Source organism: Sipha flava, unplaced genomic scaffold, assembly GCF_003268045.1.
Source record: "Sipha flava isolate LNK unplaced genomic scaffold, YSA_version1 41_pilon_pilon, whole genome shotgun sequence".
Lineage (NCBI taxonomy): Eukaryota > Metazoa > Arthropoda > Insecta > Hemiptera > Aphididae > Sipha > Sipha flava.
The window spans coordinates 519720-539318 of record NW_020273144.1 but is presented as its reverse complement, the minus strand read 5'-3'; the positions used below and the strand labels follow the sequence as shown (position 1 = coordinate 539318).

Genomic DNA, 19599 nt, shown 5'->3' with positions numbered 1-19599 from the left:
ACATTTATAAATAAAATTATATTATATTTATATTTATATATTATATTTCAATGGAACATTTTGAATGATTATTTCGAGACATCTTGTGATCATAAAAATAATATTTCAATTATTGAAATCATTTGATTATGCCCATCACATAAAGAATCAAAATTTAGGTTTAACGCCTACCTTCACAAAAATATAAACGTTTTTCAATGACGTATTACTGAAGACCATGGAGTTATTACTTGTTAATGAGAGACAATGGATATCCCTCCAAAATCTTAATGTAGTGGTAATTTTTATGGGCGCATCATGCATCGTAATTTTCATGAGCGCGTTGTGCATCTACCCGGTTGCCCGGTGGGCCAGTACGGGCCTGGCTTATACTAAATAACGTGATAAGCCCGGGCGCCCGAGCCTGAATGTTAAAAACAATTATTTTCACAGAAAAAAAATAATTTCTTATATATAAATATAAAAATGATAGTAAGTATATCATTTTAAAAAAACAAGTTTTAGGAGGAATCCATCTATTGTCATTGTGGTTGTGTCTGCAGACTTTAATCTATTGTGTACGACGTCGAATTTCTCCAATAATACCTATCTATTTTTAGACTTGTACTGATAAAATAGTATTATCATTTTTACCTTTTGAGTAACAGTGAACATTTATATTTTAATTTAATTATAAACTCAATATGTTTAAAATTATTCATTCTATATATATCTTTCAAATAAATATCTATCAGCTCACTAAATCCAAAATAAATTGTCAGGTGTAGCGAAAGCAGCATTCGCTGCACCAGTGCCCACGCCTATAGTCTCGGTAGTCATTCTTATCCAATACCTCAAATCGTTATGGAAGTGTCGACGATTAGATTGATAGACGACGGATTAATGTATTATACGCGTTCCGTGAAAAAGCAGACGTTTTTGTAGCTATTGATAAGTATTATAACTATTTTCGAAAACCCATTTTTCCACTGCAGTAGACTATAGTATTATGTACAGCACGACGACACGTAGTATGTATACGAATTGTGAATGAGAATCGGGAAAATATATGATTTCCGTCCCTAGTCGACTGATGCACGTAGATGTCGCGCCAGTAAGGTAGGCAACTTAGTATACATGACCGTGTAGAATTACATTTAAAGTAAACCGACAACGTAAAATTATATGGGACTGTAAAAGCGAAAATACGATTCTCTTAAAATGTTTTACTCGAGGAAATTATTTATAGATTTTAGGGACTATCAGGGCCCTCACATAAAATTCTAGGCTTCTGTATTAAATGTTTGTCTGGGACTGTAACAAAACTTCCAATAATACAACTTAACATAAACTATTAAAAAAGTATAAGTTCATAAACATTTTGATAAAATAATAATGTATTTTCTTATTCATATTTAATTAATTTTTATTATGTTGGAAATTGTATTTTACGGGCTTTGAGAACAGTGAACTCAGTTATGATATTGTCGAAGTTAATGTATTCTTCATTGATAAAAAAGCAAGTGAGTTTAATCGTTTTTGACTCGTTACTGATCTTTGCTATAAAGACCATTCTACTTCTGCTACAATCACTGTAATAGTACAAAATATTCGAAAACTAATACATGCGTTTATAAAAAATGTTTGCACACTTTTCGCATAAATATATTTAATAGTTTGAGTGGTGAAATAACAATGCTTTTTTGAAATGTTGAAGGATGAATAGTTTTATGATGTAATATTTCATGACACATATTTTCAGATAAATCTGATTTGTATTTTTATATAAATGATTTGGTTTTTGATTCTTAATTTTCATTAATCAGCAATAAAGAGTATAATAATATTTTAAAAATGTTAAAAATATTTTCGACCAATTGAAATCGATGTTCAAAATCTGACCAAATAATGTCAAACGATATCAAAAATTATGTATAATATTTTTGTGAAAGAATTTATTTTTACCTTCTTTTAATTGTTTACTGGTAAAAAAAAAAAAAGAAAAAACTGCTATTATATTATTTAATTATTTATTTTACACATATTACGCATATCATAATATAAATTATAATAAATTAATAACTACTTATTTTTAGTTTAATAAACTAACAATTACTTGGTATACATTTATTAAATAAAATAAATACCTTTAATTAATAATAATGATCTAATATCACCAAAATATTTAAAATTTGCCACCTTATGAAATTGTCTAGTTTGTCTGACACAGAATTCATCAATGCGTAAATATCGACTTGAAGAAAAGGTCTTATTATTTTTGAATTTTGCATTCACAATAATTTTTAATTTGTTGAACACCTATAGTACTGATTAAACAAGGTATTTTACCAGGGTTCATTCAAGTCAAGGAAACGTCATGGAAAAATTAATTAATTAGATTACACCAAAAAGGACATTCGATCACTGAGAATAAAGTTGGTTGACAATAATAACACTCAACTAGGAAAATACAGTTTAAAACCTTGTAATTGATATTATGTTGTACAAAAAAAAGGTTTAGGTATAATAATTTTTTTATTGTGTAATAGGAGACAAGTCATGGCGATTCATTGTTATTACATTTTGGTTGGCCACAAGTCAACAAAAATACAATTATTACGCTATTCATTTATGGAGTGCTAGATAATTAATTCTTAACATGTCTGAATAAACTATTTTAGAGTATTAAAAGTCTTGAATTATCGTATTAAACGATAAAATAATGTTTTCTGTGATTTATATATATATATATATATATATATATATTAATATATATAAAGACAAAAGGGTATTAAAAAAATATTAGTTTTCTGAAATCACAGAAAACATTATTTTAATGAAATGTTGTGTGTGAGGTTATTTTGATTCGATAATGGTTTAGTTTCACAACTTGAGTCAATATAAAATATTTTTTACTCACACGAAACAGATTAACAAGTTTTTTTTGAACTATTTTTGATATTTTAAATATAAGAATGACGTGTTCGACGGTTTGTGATAAATTTGTATTGATAGTCTCCGGAACTTTTTGACCGATTTTGATCTTATTTTGATTACTGATCTCAAAATGCTCAATAATAAAATAAACTCAATGAATTGAAAATAATTATAAACTAACCCGAGCGAAGTTGGATAAATAAGCTAGTATATATATTCTAAAATGATTTTGAAAATTTTTCTGTGCAGTAAACTTTCTATTTTTCACGGAATTAAGTGGCACAGTAATTGTGGATAAGTGAATTTCACAGGTAAACCAAAATAAGACGAAATAAACTGAAAATTAACACAAAAATGCTTTCAACATTTAAATTATTACATTTTTAGAAGTATTTATTTATTTTCATGCAAATCTGTAAGTTGCCTTTGTTGCTTTTGTGTCGAAACCCATCTTCTTTATTTGTGACTGAAGTTTCTACAGTAAAATTTTGTAATTATGTGTTATCTTATTGCTCCATATATCGAATAAGTCTATCAATAAGTGTTCAAACTGCGTCAACTAAGCTAAAAATCGCGTTATCGCATTTTAGCAAGCCATTTAAGCAGATTGTTTAAAATGTTTAAAAAATATATTAATAATATTTTGTTACCATACATTTTCTATGTTACTTATTTATATACTTCTATAATTATTGGTTATCACATAAAGTTATCATTACTTCTTCTTTGCATTGTAAAACCTTTTTTCTTTTTATATAATTGTTTTTCTTCTTATTTCTTATTAATTGTATTAATATTTTTATATATAAATATAATAATTTTGTATTCACTATTTTTATAATTTTTGTAACTTCTATTTAGTTAGGTACTCTTTCCTCAAGCACAGTCACAGACCTCTGAGAAGAAGTTATGATTGTATTATTTATTTGTAACTGTAATACTATCTATATGCATGTTGTACTTATTAAAATAATTCTGTTCCGTGGAAAATCAAGGATAATCTAGAGTATTATGATTATGTACGTACGCAATGTGCACGACGATTTGAAGTGAAAGCTGTGCAAATTGTGTTGGCCAAATTTTTTCTACACACCTAGAATTATAATATTGACTTTGGTATAATAAAGCTATAAATAATTCGAGATGAAACAACAAATTACATCCGTTAGTCGACAGTTTCACATCGAAGTTTGTAAATCATTTTGATTACATATTATACCATAACGTGTTGAACTAATATTTAATTTTTCCAATCATTATTTTATAATTACGAAAAATTATGTAATGTTTATTTTATTGTCCAAAAATGGTGATTGTTCGTCATTGTACGTTTTCATTATAATTTATTGAACGTCTATTACAATGTTTTCATTGTACATGTAAACAATGTAACAATGTTTACAAAAAGTAGAAAAAGCTAAATGACTTAAAGTGAGGAAAATATTCAAATGGATTAAGGTACTATTAACTTGAATAATTTATCTGAAAAATGTTTTTCATTAATTAATTAAAAATAATTAAAACATGTAAAAATTTTCGTGATTAAATTTCTATAATTTTCTATGTTTTAACATTACTAATTTGCGTATTTATAAGTGTAATACATTTTTGAAATTTTTCTACGATTTTCACTCATTTAGAGTTAATATAACATTATAAATAAATATAGGCATATGTATGTATATAAGTACATAGATGTTTCGTGAATAGAATGGAACTATATTATTATGTGCGTATTATTATGTAAATCGTGAATATGTTTTCGTAATTATCTAGAAAAATATTTAATAAACTACACATTAATATGGTTTGAAACGTTCATATTCAAAATCCTATTATATTGGATATTAATTTATTATTTTTGAATGTAGTAGGTACAATAATAATAAAAAAAATACTTCTATTTATTGGTATATGTTTTACAGAATTTATTTTAAATATTTTTGGGGGATTGCTATGAGTGTCAATAAAATTATAAAGAAATAAAAATTAATATATTTAAAATGTATTACATTATGACGTAAGTATAATTATATTGACAGGATTACTAAATTTTAATATTTTATATTTTGAAGAATATATTAATTTAACAAATAAATGTAATTCACAGATAAATAGACTTCTATGTTATTTGTTAATTTTTATTTACTATGGGTTATTATTTCAAAAACAAATAGCTTATTAATGTAGTTGGAACTAAAATATAACTTAAATAATTGTTTATCGGATAAAAATTGACACAGTTATCTAAAAAGTTATCGAAAAAAAAATAAATATACATTTATATATTTATGCGTAATGTATAGATTATTACGTCTACGAATGTTATTCAAAATGGTTTGATAGTATCGAATAACACATTTTATTATAGTGATTTTTTTTTAACTCTTTATTTAACAATTTTATTTATTTAATGAAATTTGTAATTTTGCTTCTCGAGACTTAAAATTACTGTACAAAGTTGATTCACTTGTCCATGAATTGTATTAAAATGTTATTGAAAGACTTGACCAACAATTTTTTTCATAGCTTCTTAAAATTTGTAAATTGCTTATATATATTCACAAAATAAGCATTTTATTTTAATTTCCAAGCTTGTGGAAATATAAATTAATTTATATTATTAATATAATTTATAAATTAATTTATATTAATTTTAAATATTATATATTTATATTATATTATATTATATTAATTTATATTTCTTAATTTATATTTATAATTTTTTTTCAACGCATTTAATTGCTTTCCTCCATGGTTTTCGAAAACTGTAGTTGAATACAAATAATAGAGTAATAGTACCAAGAAAAAAATATTTTATTAAGATTGGTGAAATTCAATATTGAATATTACAAAACTGATGTTATAACATTGAGTTATTTTCTTGAATTCAAAATTTTAATCGTAAAATGCATCACATAAATATACATGTTTCATTATCAGAGCTCTTATATTAGTTATTTAAAAAAAGTAATTAATAATAAAATATTATTTACATATTTAATGTAAAAAATTTGAATCCAGCTAAAATAATCTGATCGACCCATCAAATCTTATCGAATACATTTATACTGTTGAAAACTTGAATTATAGTTACCTTTTCTTGTTTAATGATCTTCTGTTTAAAATTATAATAGAATCAGGTATGTAAAAAAAAATAATAATAATATTTTTTGAACATCCCGTGTATTACTTGCTTTAAAAAATTTTATCAAACATAAAATCCAACTAATGTAATATATATATACGGTGATACGGGAAAAAATAAAATAAAAATCCTGCTGCGATTTTGATTTAGAATGGATGATAGTTCAAGGACGTGTCCAATGTCCACTATATTACGAACAAACTATCGTATACATTATAATATATACTATTCATAAACATGTGCGTGCGTGCACACTCGTATGCATACGTAATGGATAGGAAAATAATAAATTAAACTAAAAAAAAAAAAAAAAAACATGAGCATACAGATCGATTCATCAATTTGGATTTTTGATAGGTCTAAGTGAATTATTAGTTTGATGTTGAGTGTGTTTTTCGGTCTGCCGAACAAGAAAAATATTAAATCAATCGATGACAGGAGGGGTCTGATTATTATGTTTGTCTTTTATTTTTTTTATTAGTCCATAATATAGTGCGCTCCGAAAACATTTATTACTCTAGTCATCCCTTTAAACGCTTTTTTTCTTATTCTGCTCGTTCCCCTATAGTTTCTAGTATATTTTTTCTCCCATTCGTTCCATTTACAGCCAATTGTTTTTTTTCCAATTTTTCGTTTAATTTTCAAGCCAGAGTTGGGCAAAAACAAATCAAAATGATAAATAAAAATAAAATCATGAATAACTAATTATTTTGTCAATAAAGAATAATATTTTATTTTAAATAGTTTTAGTCGTGAATGAAAAATAAATATTATTCCGAATAATAATTCAACTTGTGAATAAAAAATAAAAATTACTGCAAATAATTTAACTTGTGAATAAATTGATTATTTTGAATAAATTAATTAAATAAATAGTGCATAATGTCCAATTTTCGTGTGACAAAATTATGATAAAAAAATAATTTTCATAACAAAGCAAATAATTATAATAATAATAATTTATATAATATTAATAATAATCATGACAAAAAAATAATAGTAAATAATATACATAATAAAATGTCAGCACCTATAATATGGCTACATCAAGTTATGTCAGATTTTGTTTTAAATTAAATACAATAATGTTATTAAAGCAGTAAAATCGTATGTGTGGGTAAATAACATGTCGATATCGAGTGCTTAACCGATAGCAGATAATATAACAATAAAAAAAAACATAGTGAATTAGAATTTTAAATTATCTACGAATAATAAATACGATAAAAACGACTACGAAGAATAACGAATAAAAAATAACTAGTTGAATTATGAATAACGAATAATAAATAATTATTTTAATATAAAATTATAAAATTATTTTAAAAATTTAAATTATGAATGAAAATAATCTAGAATAATCAAATAAAAAATGAATGACTATAGAATACATTTTTATTCAAATAATCAATCGAATAATTTGTTATTTGATTAACGTCCAACTCTGTTTCAAACTCATATTTATACTTACCATTAGCACGTTTTTGCATTTAATTTGATTGAAAGTAAAAATTATGTGTGAATATAGATTTCTTAAGGATTATGAAAAAGATATTATTAAGATTATTTACGTAATATACAATATATATCAATATTATAATTATAATTATTTATTCTTAAGATTTTTTTTTTATAGGTTTTAATAAAAATTGTTTTTGTTTACTAAAATGTAACTAGACAGTAAAAATTACAGTAGAATTTACAATTTAATGAACGTTGATTCTCGCTGTGCGATTTTTGCAGTTTGAAAGCTTAGTATAAATTAACTTGTACGGTTAAGTGGTAAGCTCGCTACACCAACCGGATTATATGTATCAGATAGTTCTCGTCATACATATGGATCTTACTACCTCGGAGCTGAAAGATCGGTATTTATAATATATTATCGTCAGATATACGTTGTCCCAAGGTCCGAAAGAAGAATTGCTAGGGTTGCTACCGCTCTCACGACGAACTCGTAGGGAAGATATAGCAAATGCTGTGCAAAAATGCCTGGAAAACAACGGAATACATTTAAATAAAATCGTTTCCAAAAACAACTGATGGAACCTGTTATATGTCATGAATACATAAAAGGACAATATCGATACTTCAGACAAAAATTAACCACGAAAACCTAACGTTTCATTGTATAATTCATTAAGAGGCGCTTTGTGCCTAAACATTTCCGGCCAAAATAGTTGAGGTCATAAACTTAGAAATTAAGAGTATTAACAGTATCTTGACAAAAGCGTATTCTAACTGTATTCTGACTTACTTTTGCATAATGAAGTACGATGGCTTTCCAGAAGTAACGTATTGAAAATAAACTAAATCACTTACCGTCAAGTCTTTGGGTAAACCATCTAACAGTTTTCTTTCTCTAGTCATTAAATCATTTATTATACCATTGATTTTATAATATAAAATTTAAAATTTAAATTTTTTTTTTGTATTATAAAATCAATGATTATACTTATGGTTTCAAATAAGGTACTTTTTTTTTTTTTAATAACTTTAAAGAATTTTTCAATATTATTTGTGTTAAATATATAATCTTATCCATACGCATTGTAAATACGTTAAGTCCGATAATCGTAGTATGACGAAACTGATACGATTTTAAATTTGATTATATATACAATAATATCAATAGAAAATGAGATACATAAACAATATACATCAATACATTATGTACTTCAGACTTAAAATAATTTGACAAATTTTATTTCATGACATTTTTATAAAACAGTTTAAAAATAATTAAAAAAATGAAATTATATGAAAAATTTAAAAAATGTAATTTTAAATTTTTAGATTTTCATTCGTACTACATGTAAACGTACACGCCATAAGAAAAATGTGGTTTATATACGTACGCGTCTTTATCAGTAGTCCCTACTAGGTTTTTAGAATAGAACAAGTATCATTATTAAAAATAATTGACCAGCCGCATGAATTAAATCATTTGAATTTATGCAACAGTCATCTAAAAAAGAATCTTCGTTTGTCTTATTTCTTTACTCGGGTATAATAATTCCTAGTTCCTAATTATATTATTTATCATATTAATTATAATATATAAAGATTGAAAAATTTATAATAACTTTAATTTTTTTTTCATCCAATTGCTTTGCTGTAATAATGTTTGATGAAGGCAAAATAAAATAAAACTACTAACCATTGGTAATAAAAATATAATAATGAAAATAATATTATAATCATTATTAGCATAATATATTTATTTAATTGTTAAATTTATACTGATATTTGATTTAATTTTGTTTTGATGTTGGTTGACGGTACCTCTTTATTTTTTTATCATATGGTATCTTGCATAACTCTACCAGTGTTTTTGATATTGACAACTGAAGTGAATCGTCCAAATATGCAAATTTCAAGCGATTTTGGTACTTGTTTTTAATAAATATAAATTTACCAAAAGTGGCTTCGCATAAATATTATCAACCTAAAAAAATGTTATTCGCCTGTAAAGTCGTACGTAATAAATGAATAAAATTAATAATTATATTAAATCTAAAAAAAAAAAAATGTCACACGCATAATATATTTGACCTATATAAAAAGTTTATTTTAACGAACCCTTTTCGGAAACTGTTGAACCACTTGAAACTTTTCTGTTAGTCCCTCGATATAACGAACGTACAGCAGTTTAGGTTAGGTTATACTGTATGCAGTAAAAACGTATCCAGTCTTGAGAATGTTCAATAACGAAAAAAATAATGGTTCTTAAAAGGGTTTTAATGGCTTAACCCCATTAGATTTATTCACGTAGCGCTTTTAATATCACGTTGTTGTATACAATTGTGCACGGGATAATTTATACGTAATAAATTACATTTGAAGCGTGCTGCAATGACCGTATTACCGGTTAGTCGGTATTATATTTGAAATCGCATGTTACGCATTTTAGACGTTTTTTTTCTTTTTTTTTTTTTTTTTATCCTAAAGCAGCGTGCAAGTACGATCATCGTGGCGGTACCGTTTTTTCGGACGTCCGCGCGGCGAAACGGGGACGAAATTATTATTTCGCCGATGAAATGAAACACGGTTACGAAAATATATTAACGGGCGCACGCGCGCACGCGTTCGATCGAAAAGAAAATAAATAATTGAAAAACCTCGAGATATTCGGGACGAGCTGCCGAAAGAAAAACTTTTTTAATAACCCGGAGGAACCCGAAGAAAAAAACAGAAATAAACAGTAACGTTCCGGTCATAAGAATTTGGAATGATGAAGTGTGCGTACGTGTGAGAGGGAAAAAAAAAATGTTTAAAAAAATCGTATCGCATCGCGCGGCGGCACTCGGCGAGGAAGACGCGCGTTGTCGGCGGCAGACACTAAAAATAAAGCGCACACACGATGTCACCGCCGCCCGGAAATTGGAACGCGTTTTTTCGCGCCCATCCGCCGCACGTGGACTCTTTTGGCTTTTCCACCCGTACGCGCGACACGCGCGCGAGAGAAAAACGCTCGAAATCGATATTTCCGACAGCCTGCGGTTAGGTTCTAGGAGGTCTAGTGAACGTGACGATTCGACGTATTATCCGTTCGGTACACGGTCGAGATGACGAGAACGCTGTTTATAAGTTGACCAGCTTAAGTATGTACACCTCGGAATACCGACCTGGCGACTAATGGTTGTGGGACGATTGTGCCTAAATATAAAGCACGTGCGGGTGAAATGCCGCGCAACGAGAATAGGTAACGACTTGAACGATTCGAAAATAAATCAACGAACTGTTGCACTACTGGTTGAACGGTTATATAACTTTCGCACCATTTTCGTAAACGTTTTCGTCAGCGTTCCAAAACGTCGTCTTATTCAAAATGGTCGTTCAGAGCAAAAGTTCAGTAACGCACCGGTTCGAAACGGAATGCAGAAATGCGAAAATCAATGGTGAGATCCTCGTACACGATCGCAGCAGCCCTACGTGTGCACCCGAACCGTGCAATACTTTTTGGACTCGACCTCTGCGCACAGGGCACGAGAAGTTAGATAAGCGGTGGAAATTCGTCGCGCGTTCGGTTTTCGGAGGTGGACCTCCACAACACACGCGCGCGCGCGTGGTCGAGTTCGTTGCTCTGCACACACGCGCACACACACATGAGAAAATTTTACTCCTCGGCTACGGTTTCGCGTGAGTGTGTACACGCGTGTGCGTTCGCAGGTGTGCACATGTGTGCGTGAGTTTGTATATGTGTGCACGTGTGCGGTAGCTGCAGCAGAAGCAGAAGCAGAAGCAGCGGCGGCGGCGGCAGCGGGTTTCGAGTGTTTATTAATAGAACGGCGGCCGTCCGGTCGGCGGCGGACGGGAAGGAGAGTTTATTTTTGCGTCCGGTAGCCACCGCGGCCGGCCCAGCCGCGCAACGTCCGCGGCGAGAGCAGTCGACGGCCCCGGCCCGGGACGCTGCAGCAGCCGCCGCTGGATGCTGTTTACACGCGCACACGCGCGCGCGCGGACCAGAAACCAGCAGCGGCGGGCGGCGCGCAACAGCATCGGTCCGCGAGTCACCAGTCTGCCGGCGAACACCCGCGAGCGCGCGCGTACGACAAAACGCACGACGCGCGTCCTCCCGTGTGCACACGTCTCGCGCGCGCGCGCGCGCCGCCTCGACCGATATCCCCCGCCCCACACCCCGTCCAACAGTACCCGTTTTCGCGCGCGCCGGTTTTCCGCGCACCGGTTTCCGCCGCGCGTCCCGCACCGGTTTCCGCCCTCGCCCGCCACCCGACGCCCGCGTCGTCAAGTGCGCGCGCGATCCACCGCCGACGGACCCTTGCGGGGTACCATGCACGCGTGACCGACGCCCCACCGCCGCATACCTGTTTACTCCTGCTGCGGCCGAACGCGCATCACCCGGATAACCGACGCCCATCGGACTCGCGTTTCGCATGATATCATCGTCATGGTGAGTACATACAATATTATTATTATTTGTAAAGCGTTTTACGTTCCGACCGGTCCGATCGTGTCGTGTTGCGGTGGAACACCATTACGAACGCCTCGTAAAGCGTGGGTTTTTCCTTCTCACGTCGTCCGCAGTGTTCCGTTGCGGTCGCTCGTAATTGCACTTCAGCGGTGCTGTGTGTGCATATAGTTTCGATGCAGGTACTCCGGAGCGCAATATGATGTAGAGATTTCCATTGGGAACGCGACGGTGGCGGAAAATACGGGCGAGAGATAGAGAGAGTGCGTGCGAGTACGAATCGCAACGAAAACGGCAGCGTAATAAATTGGTGGGGAGGGGGTTCCGAGGGGAAGGCGTGCGCGGCGGCGCACGTGCGTGTTCCCCACAGGGGGGTGGCGGACGGGGGGCCGGCGCACGCGCTGCCGCACGCTCCTCCCCGACGGCGGCGTCCGCCCATCGGTGTTCGGGCCGCGTGGTGCTCGGCCGCCGCCGCCGCCGCCGCGTGCTTATTCCGCGTACACGGCGAGCGTACCACACACGCACCGCGCATCTGCTCCGTGCCGCCGTCGCATCGAGTCGTCCGTGCGCTGTACCCGTCGCCGAAACGCGTGCGCTTTCCACTCGCTCGTTGTTACTTCGTACCGCTCTAACCGCTCGCCGTAATCGCATCGACTCGGACCCGATCAGGTGCGGCTCTTTGCGGACACTGGCCGAAGGGTGAACACACTTACGCGGTCGTGTGCACGTGCACGCGAGAACGCCGATCGTGAAACGGGGGCGGGGCGCGGGGAACAAGTTGAGGAGAACATATCGCGAACTTCGCCTTTTCGCCGGACTTCACGGTAACCAAACCGTATTATGTTCATACCGGACTCGTTGCGCAACTACATGATAGAACCGGACGTGTCCAACTATCTGCAAGCTCCTTCTTCCAGCCAGGTGCGTCTACATAATACGGTGTTGTACAATTTTTTTTTCTCTCTTCACGTGCCAAAAAAAAAAAAAAAAAATCCACACGTACCGTCGAGATCGACGCGGGTTCATCTCGTTTTTGATTTTTTTTTTTTTCCCCCCGCCCACGACCGGAGTGTGTCGCGCGCGAACGGTCGTACGTTCGTAAACGCCGTCCGTCCGCGTTACGCGGCACACGTTATGGTGCCATTGTCGCGCGTACCGACGTCGATCTTACGCGTTCGTTACGCGTTGCCCTAAATATTTGCCCGCCGAAATCATCTAGGCGCTATTCCGCGTGCCGCATACACGTACGCGTTTAAAGGGCGAGACAATATTTTTAACCGCATAGCACAACAATTGCGTATTGACATTGGCGCAGGTGTAGTTTTTTGGCCGATGTCCCGTACGCATTTTGTTGTATCAGTAGAAGATTTTTATATATACTTAATGCACGCCGATTGAACTCACCCGGGCCGCTGACGCTAACCCGGTGCTATATCAAACGCGAGTTGTTGATGGGCTGTTACGAAACGAAAACATGTGTCTTTTAAAATAATAAACACTTTTTGGCGGTGTACCTTTCACCGGTGCTTCTTATTTTTCTCTGTCGTCGAAATCAAAAAAGTTTTCCCGACCCGTACGACCACGGCGCGTACGTATATGTTTTTATGAAAACATTCGTTCCTTCGTCGATCGTACGTTCGTTTTTTATTTTTTCTCCCAACCTCGTGCGGTTCAATCTAAGTAAATTATATAAAAATAGATTTACGCGTTGAAACGTATTCGCAGCACGTATCGCCATAAGATGTGCACATGCCTATTAAGTCGATTGAATAGTTCAAATCGGATGTTAAAAACCATTAGACAAACGTATATTATTACGTATATTGAAGTTATAATATCGATTTCTCAAAAGGTTATATTTTTATAATTTTTATAAAATTAAGAAGCAATATTACACGGACAGATAAAGATCTAGGTAAATATTTATTTTCACTACATGTTTCATAAATTAACAAGTGTACGACACACAATTTTGAACAAAATTCATTAATTTACAGAATAAATAATTATTTAATGTTTATAATCTTCATGGACATAACAATTAATTTAAATCTGGAATTCTGTGTATTATTGAATTTTATTTACTTATCTACTTAATATACTTATTTACACTCTGTAGTATGATTGGATTGAGTCCACAAGCTATAATATATTTTAAGTACTAGTAACTTTAGGTATTCATCTGTAAATTTGTTTCTAATTATAAACAAATTAACTAATAATTGTATAATATTTGGATTGTAAAAGTGTGTATAAAAGTTTTTTTCTCTTAATCCGAGACTATGTTTAAAAAGAAATATATGAATCAATTAATATAAATGATGTATTTATGATTAAAGTAGTAAATGACTAAATCATTTGTTTCAATTTTAAACGCTTTTAATTTCTGATGTATATTATGTTGATTAAATTTGCAAATATTTTCTTGTAATGATTTAGTATATCATTCATAATACATGCATAGTAAATTGTATTTACAATTTAATTTAATACATATTAAATATCGATATTTGAGTTATTTTAATTATTATTTTCTTATGGCAATTAAAAATTAAATAACATAAGTAGGTTACTTAAAAAATATTAATCTATTGTTAATATATTTTTTTCGGTGAATAACCCGTGATTGCATGCTGTATTTTTATTATAAAAATGTCAGATTCAATAAAAGATCTCTATGTATAAAGTATATTTAGGCATTATTGAGATTTTCAGTTTAAACTACTTATTTAATCAAACATTTTGAACACTATTCATAATAATAACAAATTAAAAGCCCATCATTTTATATAGAAAATAGTTTAAAACACGTATTACTCCTCTTTACCTACACGTGTCTATATAAGTAATTGATTTTTTTTAAAAGAAAATAAATCTTATGTAAACCTATCTATTTTATTTTAGTATATTTCTTACTCGCCTATTTATAAACAGGACACATCAAAGTTGTTGGTATGTTCATCAGAGTATGTACATAAATTAATGTATTAGACAATAATTATTCAATATTCATTTAAATTTCATGAAAAAATTAATATTTTACTTAAGATAGAAAATAATAACATTCTAATATCACGCTTATATATTTATATTATAATAATAATAGTGATATATATGTGCTTATAAAAAATATGCGGAGCTCAATGCAAAGTTAACGTCTCTCCTTGTTTTAAATATATTTAATAATTACCTATCAAGTACTATGTTGTTCTATAAAAAACCAAGATCAAACACAAGGCTTGCAATACAAATATCGGGACTAATAAATTGAATTATAATAAGAACCCGACTTTATTAAAATTATAGGGACTTGCCGTTTATAGTACTGCGGGGAACTAAAAACATAAAATTCTGTCTCTACTACAACTACAGCCGTTAAGTTTCGTAATGCCCTACGTGTATCCGATTTTGTCAGAACATAAAAGAAAAGAATGTCAATATTAAACAGATCTAAAATTCTATGAAACGTATAGATGAAGACGTCGAGCGTTGAGAAGTATTACGGATTCTAGTAGCTTTCAGTTCGTGCAGTTATTTATACTAATGCTATAAATTGTCTGTACTTCCAACAGAAACATTATTTGAACTGAAATGAAAACAGATGACATTTTTTTCCCAGTGAAGTGATCTAAGTTCGTTGTTAGAAGTTGGTCTGGGTAGCGCTCGTGTTTTATTTGAACGCATTACACGCAAGGTTCGCAGAATAAATAATTTTTTAAGAAAACTGCAGTCGGCTACGGTTGAAAAACGAGAAAAAAAATAAACTACATAATTACATAGTTTAGTATCAATGTTAATGGCATATTATAATTAAACTCTGTATGCGTACGAACTTGCGCGTGAGCGTTATGCCGGGGAAATCGCTGCGGTGGTGTTGTCGTCGGCGAGGACTCCAAGAAGTTCTATTAATAATGTTTCCGTCGGTGTACGGTGATAATTGAACGCACATTCGTGGACACAGGACACAGTAAATATAAACATACACAATATCCATTGTACACATGCACGTATGTTTATCTACTAGAACACGGTAGAATGTGTGTGAACATAAATATTATATAAATATTTCTGTGTACCGTGTAGTATATTTCATGCGATATGGTTTTTAGTTGTATACTGTTTATATGCGGTCGGTACTGCAATGTTACCGATATACAGTGCTCGAAACGGGGTGGTTCTCGGGAGAACGGAACTTCTCCACTAGATTTTATTTTTTGCGTATCTCAACTATATTTTTTTACCGGGACGGGACGACGCCACGGACTTACGCCCGAAACAATTTTCATTCAAATGTGAAGTTAAATTTATGTCGACCGTAACCGCTTTTTATTATCTTTTATTCTTTTTTATTAATCTTTCTTTTTATTCATATTGTATGGTTCTATATATAATTTTTTTAATATTTTATTTATATGATACTGCTTTAAACTTTAAACTTATAAGTATTAGGTCTATGGATATTATAAATATATGCAGCTGAAGTGTAGCATTCAAAATGCAGGTAAGATGGTGGTGACTACAGTGTCAGAGTGGCTCAAATAGGACTACTACGTATTTTAATTTAAAAGGCCCTAATTTTAAAAATTTTTAATATGTAGAAGAAGCTTTTAGGATTGAGGTCTAACGTGCAATTTCGTGTTTACACCATAGGTCAGTATGGATTTGTTAACGAGTGGGGTGAAAGGAAGCGAAACCCCTTATGGGTCACTCCTAGGTTTTTAAATAGTTGTATTGAATTTTTCTACTTAATTTATCCCAATACGAACGCTGCTTATACATATATATTGTGTGTAACGAGTGGCTCGTGCAAAAAGAGAATAATAATCGTAACATTTCGATAAAACGTTTGTGTATGATTTAGTTGATGGAATTTTCCTCGTCGGGTTATGTGGGGGGAGGGGGAATCCTCTCCTCGGCAAAGGGGACGTCCGACGGCGGAGCCTTTTCTCGCGCACGCCCGTTGAGCTTGTAAAAAGGACCACCCGCGCACGATTCGTGTCCGGAAAAATAATTTTACCACCTCTGCGTTTTTGTCGTACACAAAATACTCCTCCCCGCAGCCGGATTTCGGTTGTGTATGTATTATTGTTTGCGACTACCCTTTACAGTGTAACCTTCTCCTCTCGTTTCTCTGTCACTGTACCTGTTGTATAAGAAGTGAAAGATGCAATGTTTTTCATGCGTTTTCAGCAAAAGCAAATGGTGTTTTCTATATTACCGGTATATAATATTATATTCTAATTAATCATCGACGACACACATGCGGTGCAATACTCCATGTGTTGCTACGCGAATAATTTTGCGGTCTATGATTCTAAAATATTTTTGTTGTGGTTGGCACAAACTATATAGGATGTGTTATTTGAACTATTCTTAAAACCGTTTTTACATACGCGTTTTACGCGTGCAATATTATAAAACAACACGGTTAAACAATTTTCTAGGTAAACTATAAAAGTATGGCCTACCCACACGACAGAAGCTATATCACACATTGCTCTAGGCCTAAATATATATGACTTGTATTTTTAAACACACTTCTAACTTTTCATTCAGAAATGCTTTAACAATCATTAAGAAAATAAAAAAAAACAGTACTTACTCGTACCTATTTTAATTTGTTATTTTATATATTTTACTGGATGTAGAAACGTGTAATTTAATTGTTATAAATCTATATTGGCTATTTATAACCATTCTAGGTAGGTAACTAAAAAGATTATTTCAAAATAGTCACTTACTTCTGAAGTTATATTATTGTCTATAAAAATGCAATGTTTTATTTATATACAATTAATTAATTTTAATTCAAAGTCAGTTTTTGTTAGTCTAAAAATGAAGTGTTGAAAAATTTTTACATACTTAAATATACATATATACTATTTAATTATTTAATGTACTATAATGGTATTGATTTCTTATAGTTATTTTAATAATTATCTATACCCTTGATTTCCAAATTTACCTGTATACGGTTAATAATATAAACGGTATAATATATTATGATGAAAATAATATAATTTTTTATGTAATAGATGGATATACATTTGATATTTTTTTAAGTTGTTATTGAAATTAAAAATATTTTTGATATATAATACATTTATATGTACAATTTATTTTCTATAAAAATATCTATAAAAGATATTATAAAAAAAAAAAAACAAAAATCACCACTTTGAAGAGTTGATGCAGCCGCCTTCGAGCGTACCATGTAATATTACATTTTTTAAGGCTAAATTTGAATAATCATATTTTAGATTGTCTTATAATTTAGAAAATCAAATTTGAACTTGTTTTGAAAAAGTTGTTTTAATTATAAATATTATACTGTATTACTCATCTATCAATTCGGATTGAAATGAAGATGGCACTACAATACGTTCCCCAATAAATTACCGAGAAAAAATGTTTAAACCAATAACAAAATATGTTAAGTTGTTTTCAGTAATTTTATGTAACGGTTAGTTTACAGGTCCCATTGAGAGAAGTATTTGGTCGTAGTCTTCCCATTTGATCACATCTGATATATACATAATAAACTGTATTGTATGCATAATAAACTTCTATAATTTATATCATAGTTAGATGTATTGTTAGGTACCAATAATATTACCACAGTAAAATTTTTTTATCAAAACCAAAATGTATTGTATACAGTAGTGTTTTGTATTACTAGTGTTATTGTAGGATATTACCGGATATTTAGCATCTCAAAACTGTGTAGGTATAACACGTTTAAATAACAAAACGGGTTATTGATAATGAAAGGATTGGCAACAAACCGTAAGATCAGCTGATGTGTATATTGGCTATGTTACAGAATTTCACGTATTGTTGTTGTTAGATTTTTATGTTTGTTGATTTTTTTTTTTCTGAAAAACGAAAACCTTTCTTAAAATTATATATTAGGTCAATTTAAACCACAGGTGACATTTGGGGAGGAGGTCATGTGCGAGCAGTTGCCCCACCAGAAAAAATATTGAGGGGAAAAACTTATCATTTTGCCCTCCTCCTAAGTTAAATATTATTTAAACAATTTTTAAAAAAATATTTATGTTAAAATTACGTTTGAACAATTATATAAGAAAATTATTCCATTTGTTAAGTCAGATCAATACTATCAAAATTATCAGTATTACTATAAATTAATATAAACTAATGCATTAATTTACATACATTGATTAAATATACAATACAGTATATTTAATCAATGCTTTGATCTATACTTTTAAAACATAATGATATTATATATATGTATATATTATAACATATTACATTGATATTAATTTATATACTTATCGTCTTAAGTTATCACATAGTAAGTAAGTAAAAATCTAGGTGTAACAATGTATGATATATGCATAAGTTGAATGTGAGTAGCTTTTTAAATTGTGATTAATTGTTGCCCCCCCCCCACGACAATAAGAGCCAAGTACCGCCTATGATTTAAACATATGGAATACGTTAATTAATGTTTGCACGTTTGATTTAGTATTCTTAAATGAATATATATCTAATGGAACACTTCTCAAACTCTTTTTGTTTGTTATAATGAAGTATCATATTTTTACATAATTAATAAAAGAATAACTCCATACAG

At 31.6% G+C, this 19599-nt stretch overlaps 1 protein-coding gene across 2 annotated transcripts in view; it reads left to right on the top strand.

Annotated features, from left to right (window-relative positions):
- Window positions 1–11469: 11469 nt before the first annotated feature.
- LOC112689049 (nuclear factor 1 X-type) overlaps window positions 11470–19599 on the top strand; it is a 124123-nt gene continuing 115993 nt past the window's right edge. The window contains exon 1 of one of the 2 annotated variants that reach the window (XM_025562549.1): window positions 11470–11978. In XM_025562549.1, coding sequence (XP_025418334.1) covers window positions 11976–11978 — 3 coding nt within the window. In that variant the 5' untranslated portion in view covers window positions 11470–11975. Of the gene's footprint in view, window positions 11979–12482; window positions 12918–19599 lie in introns of those variants that run through there. The other variant, XM_025562547.1, reaches the window with a different exon arrangement.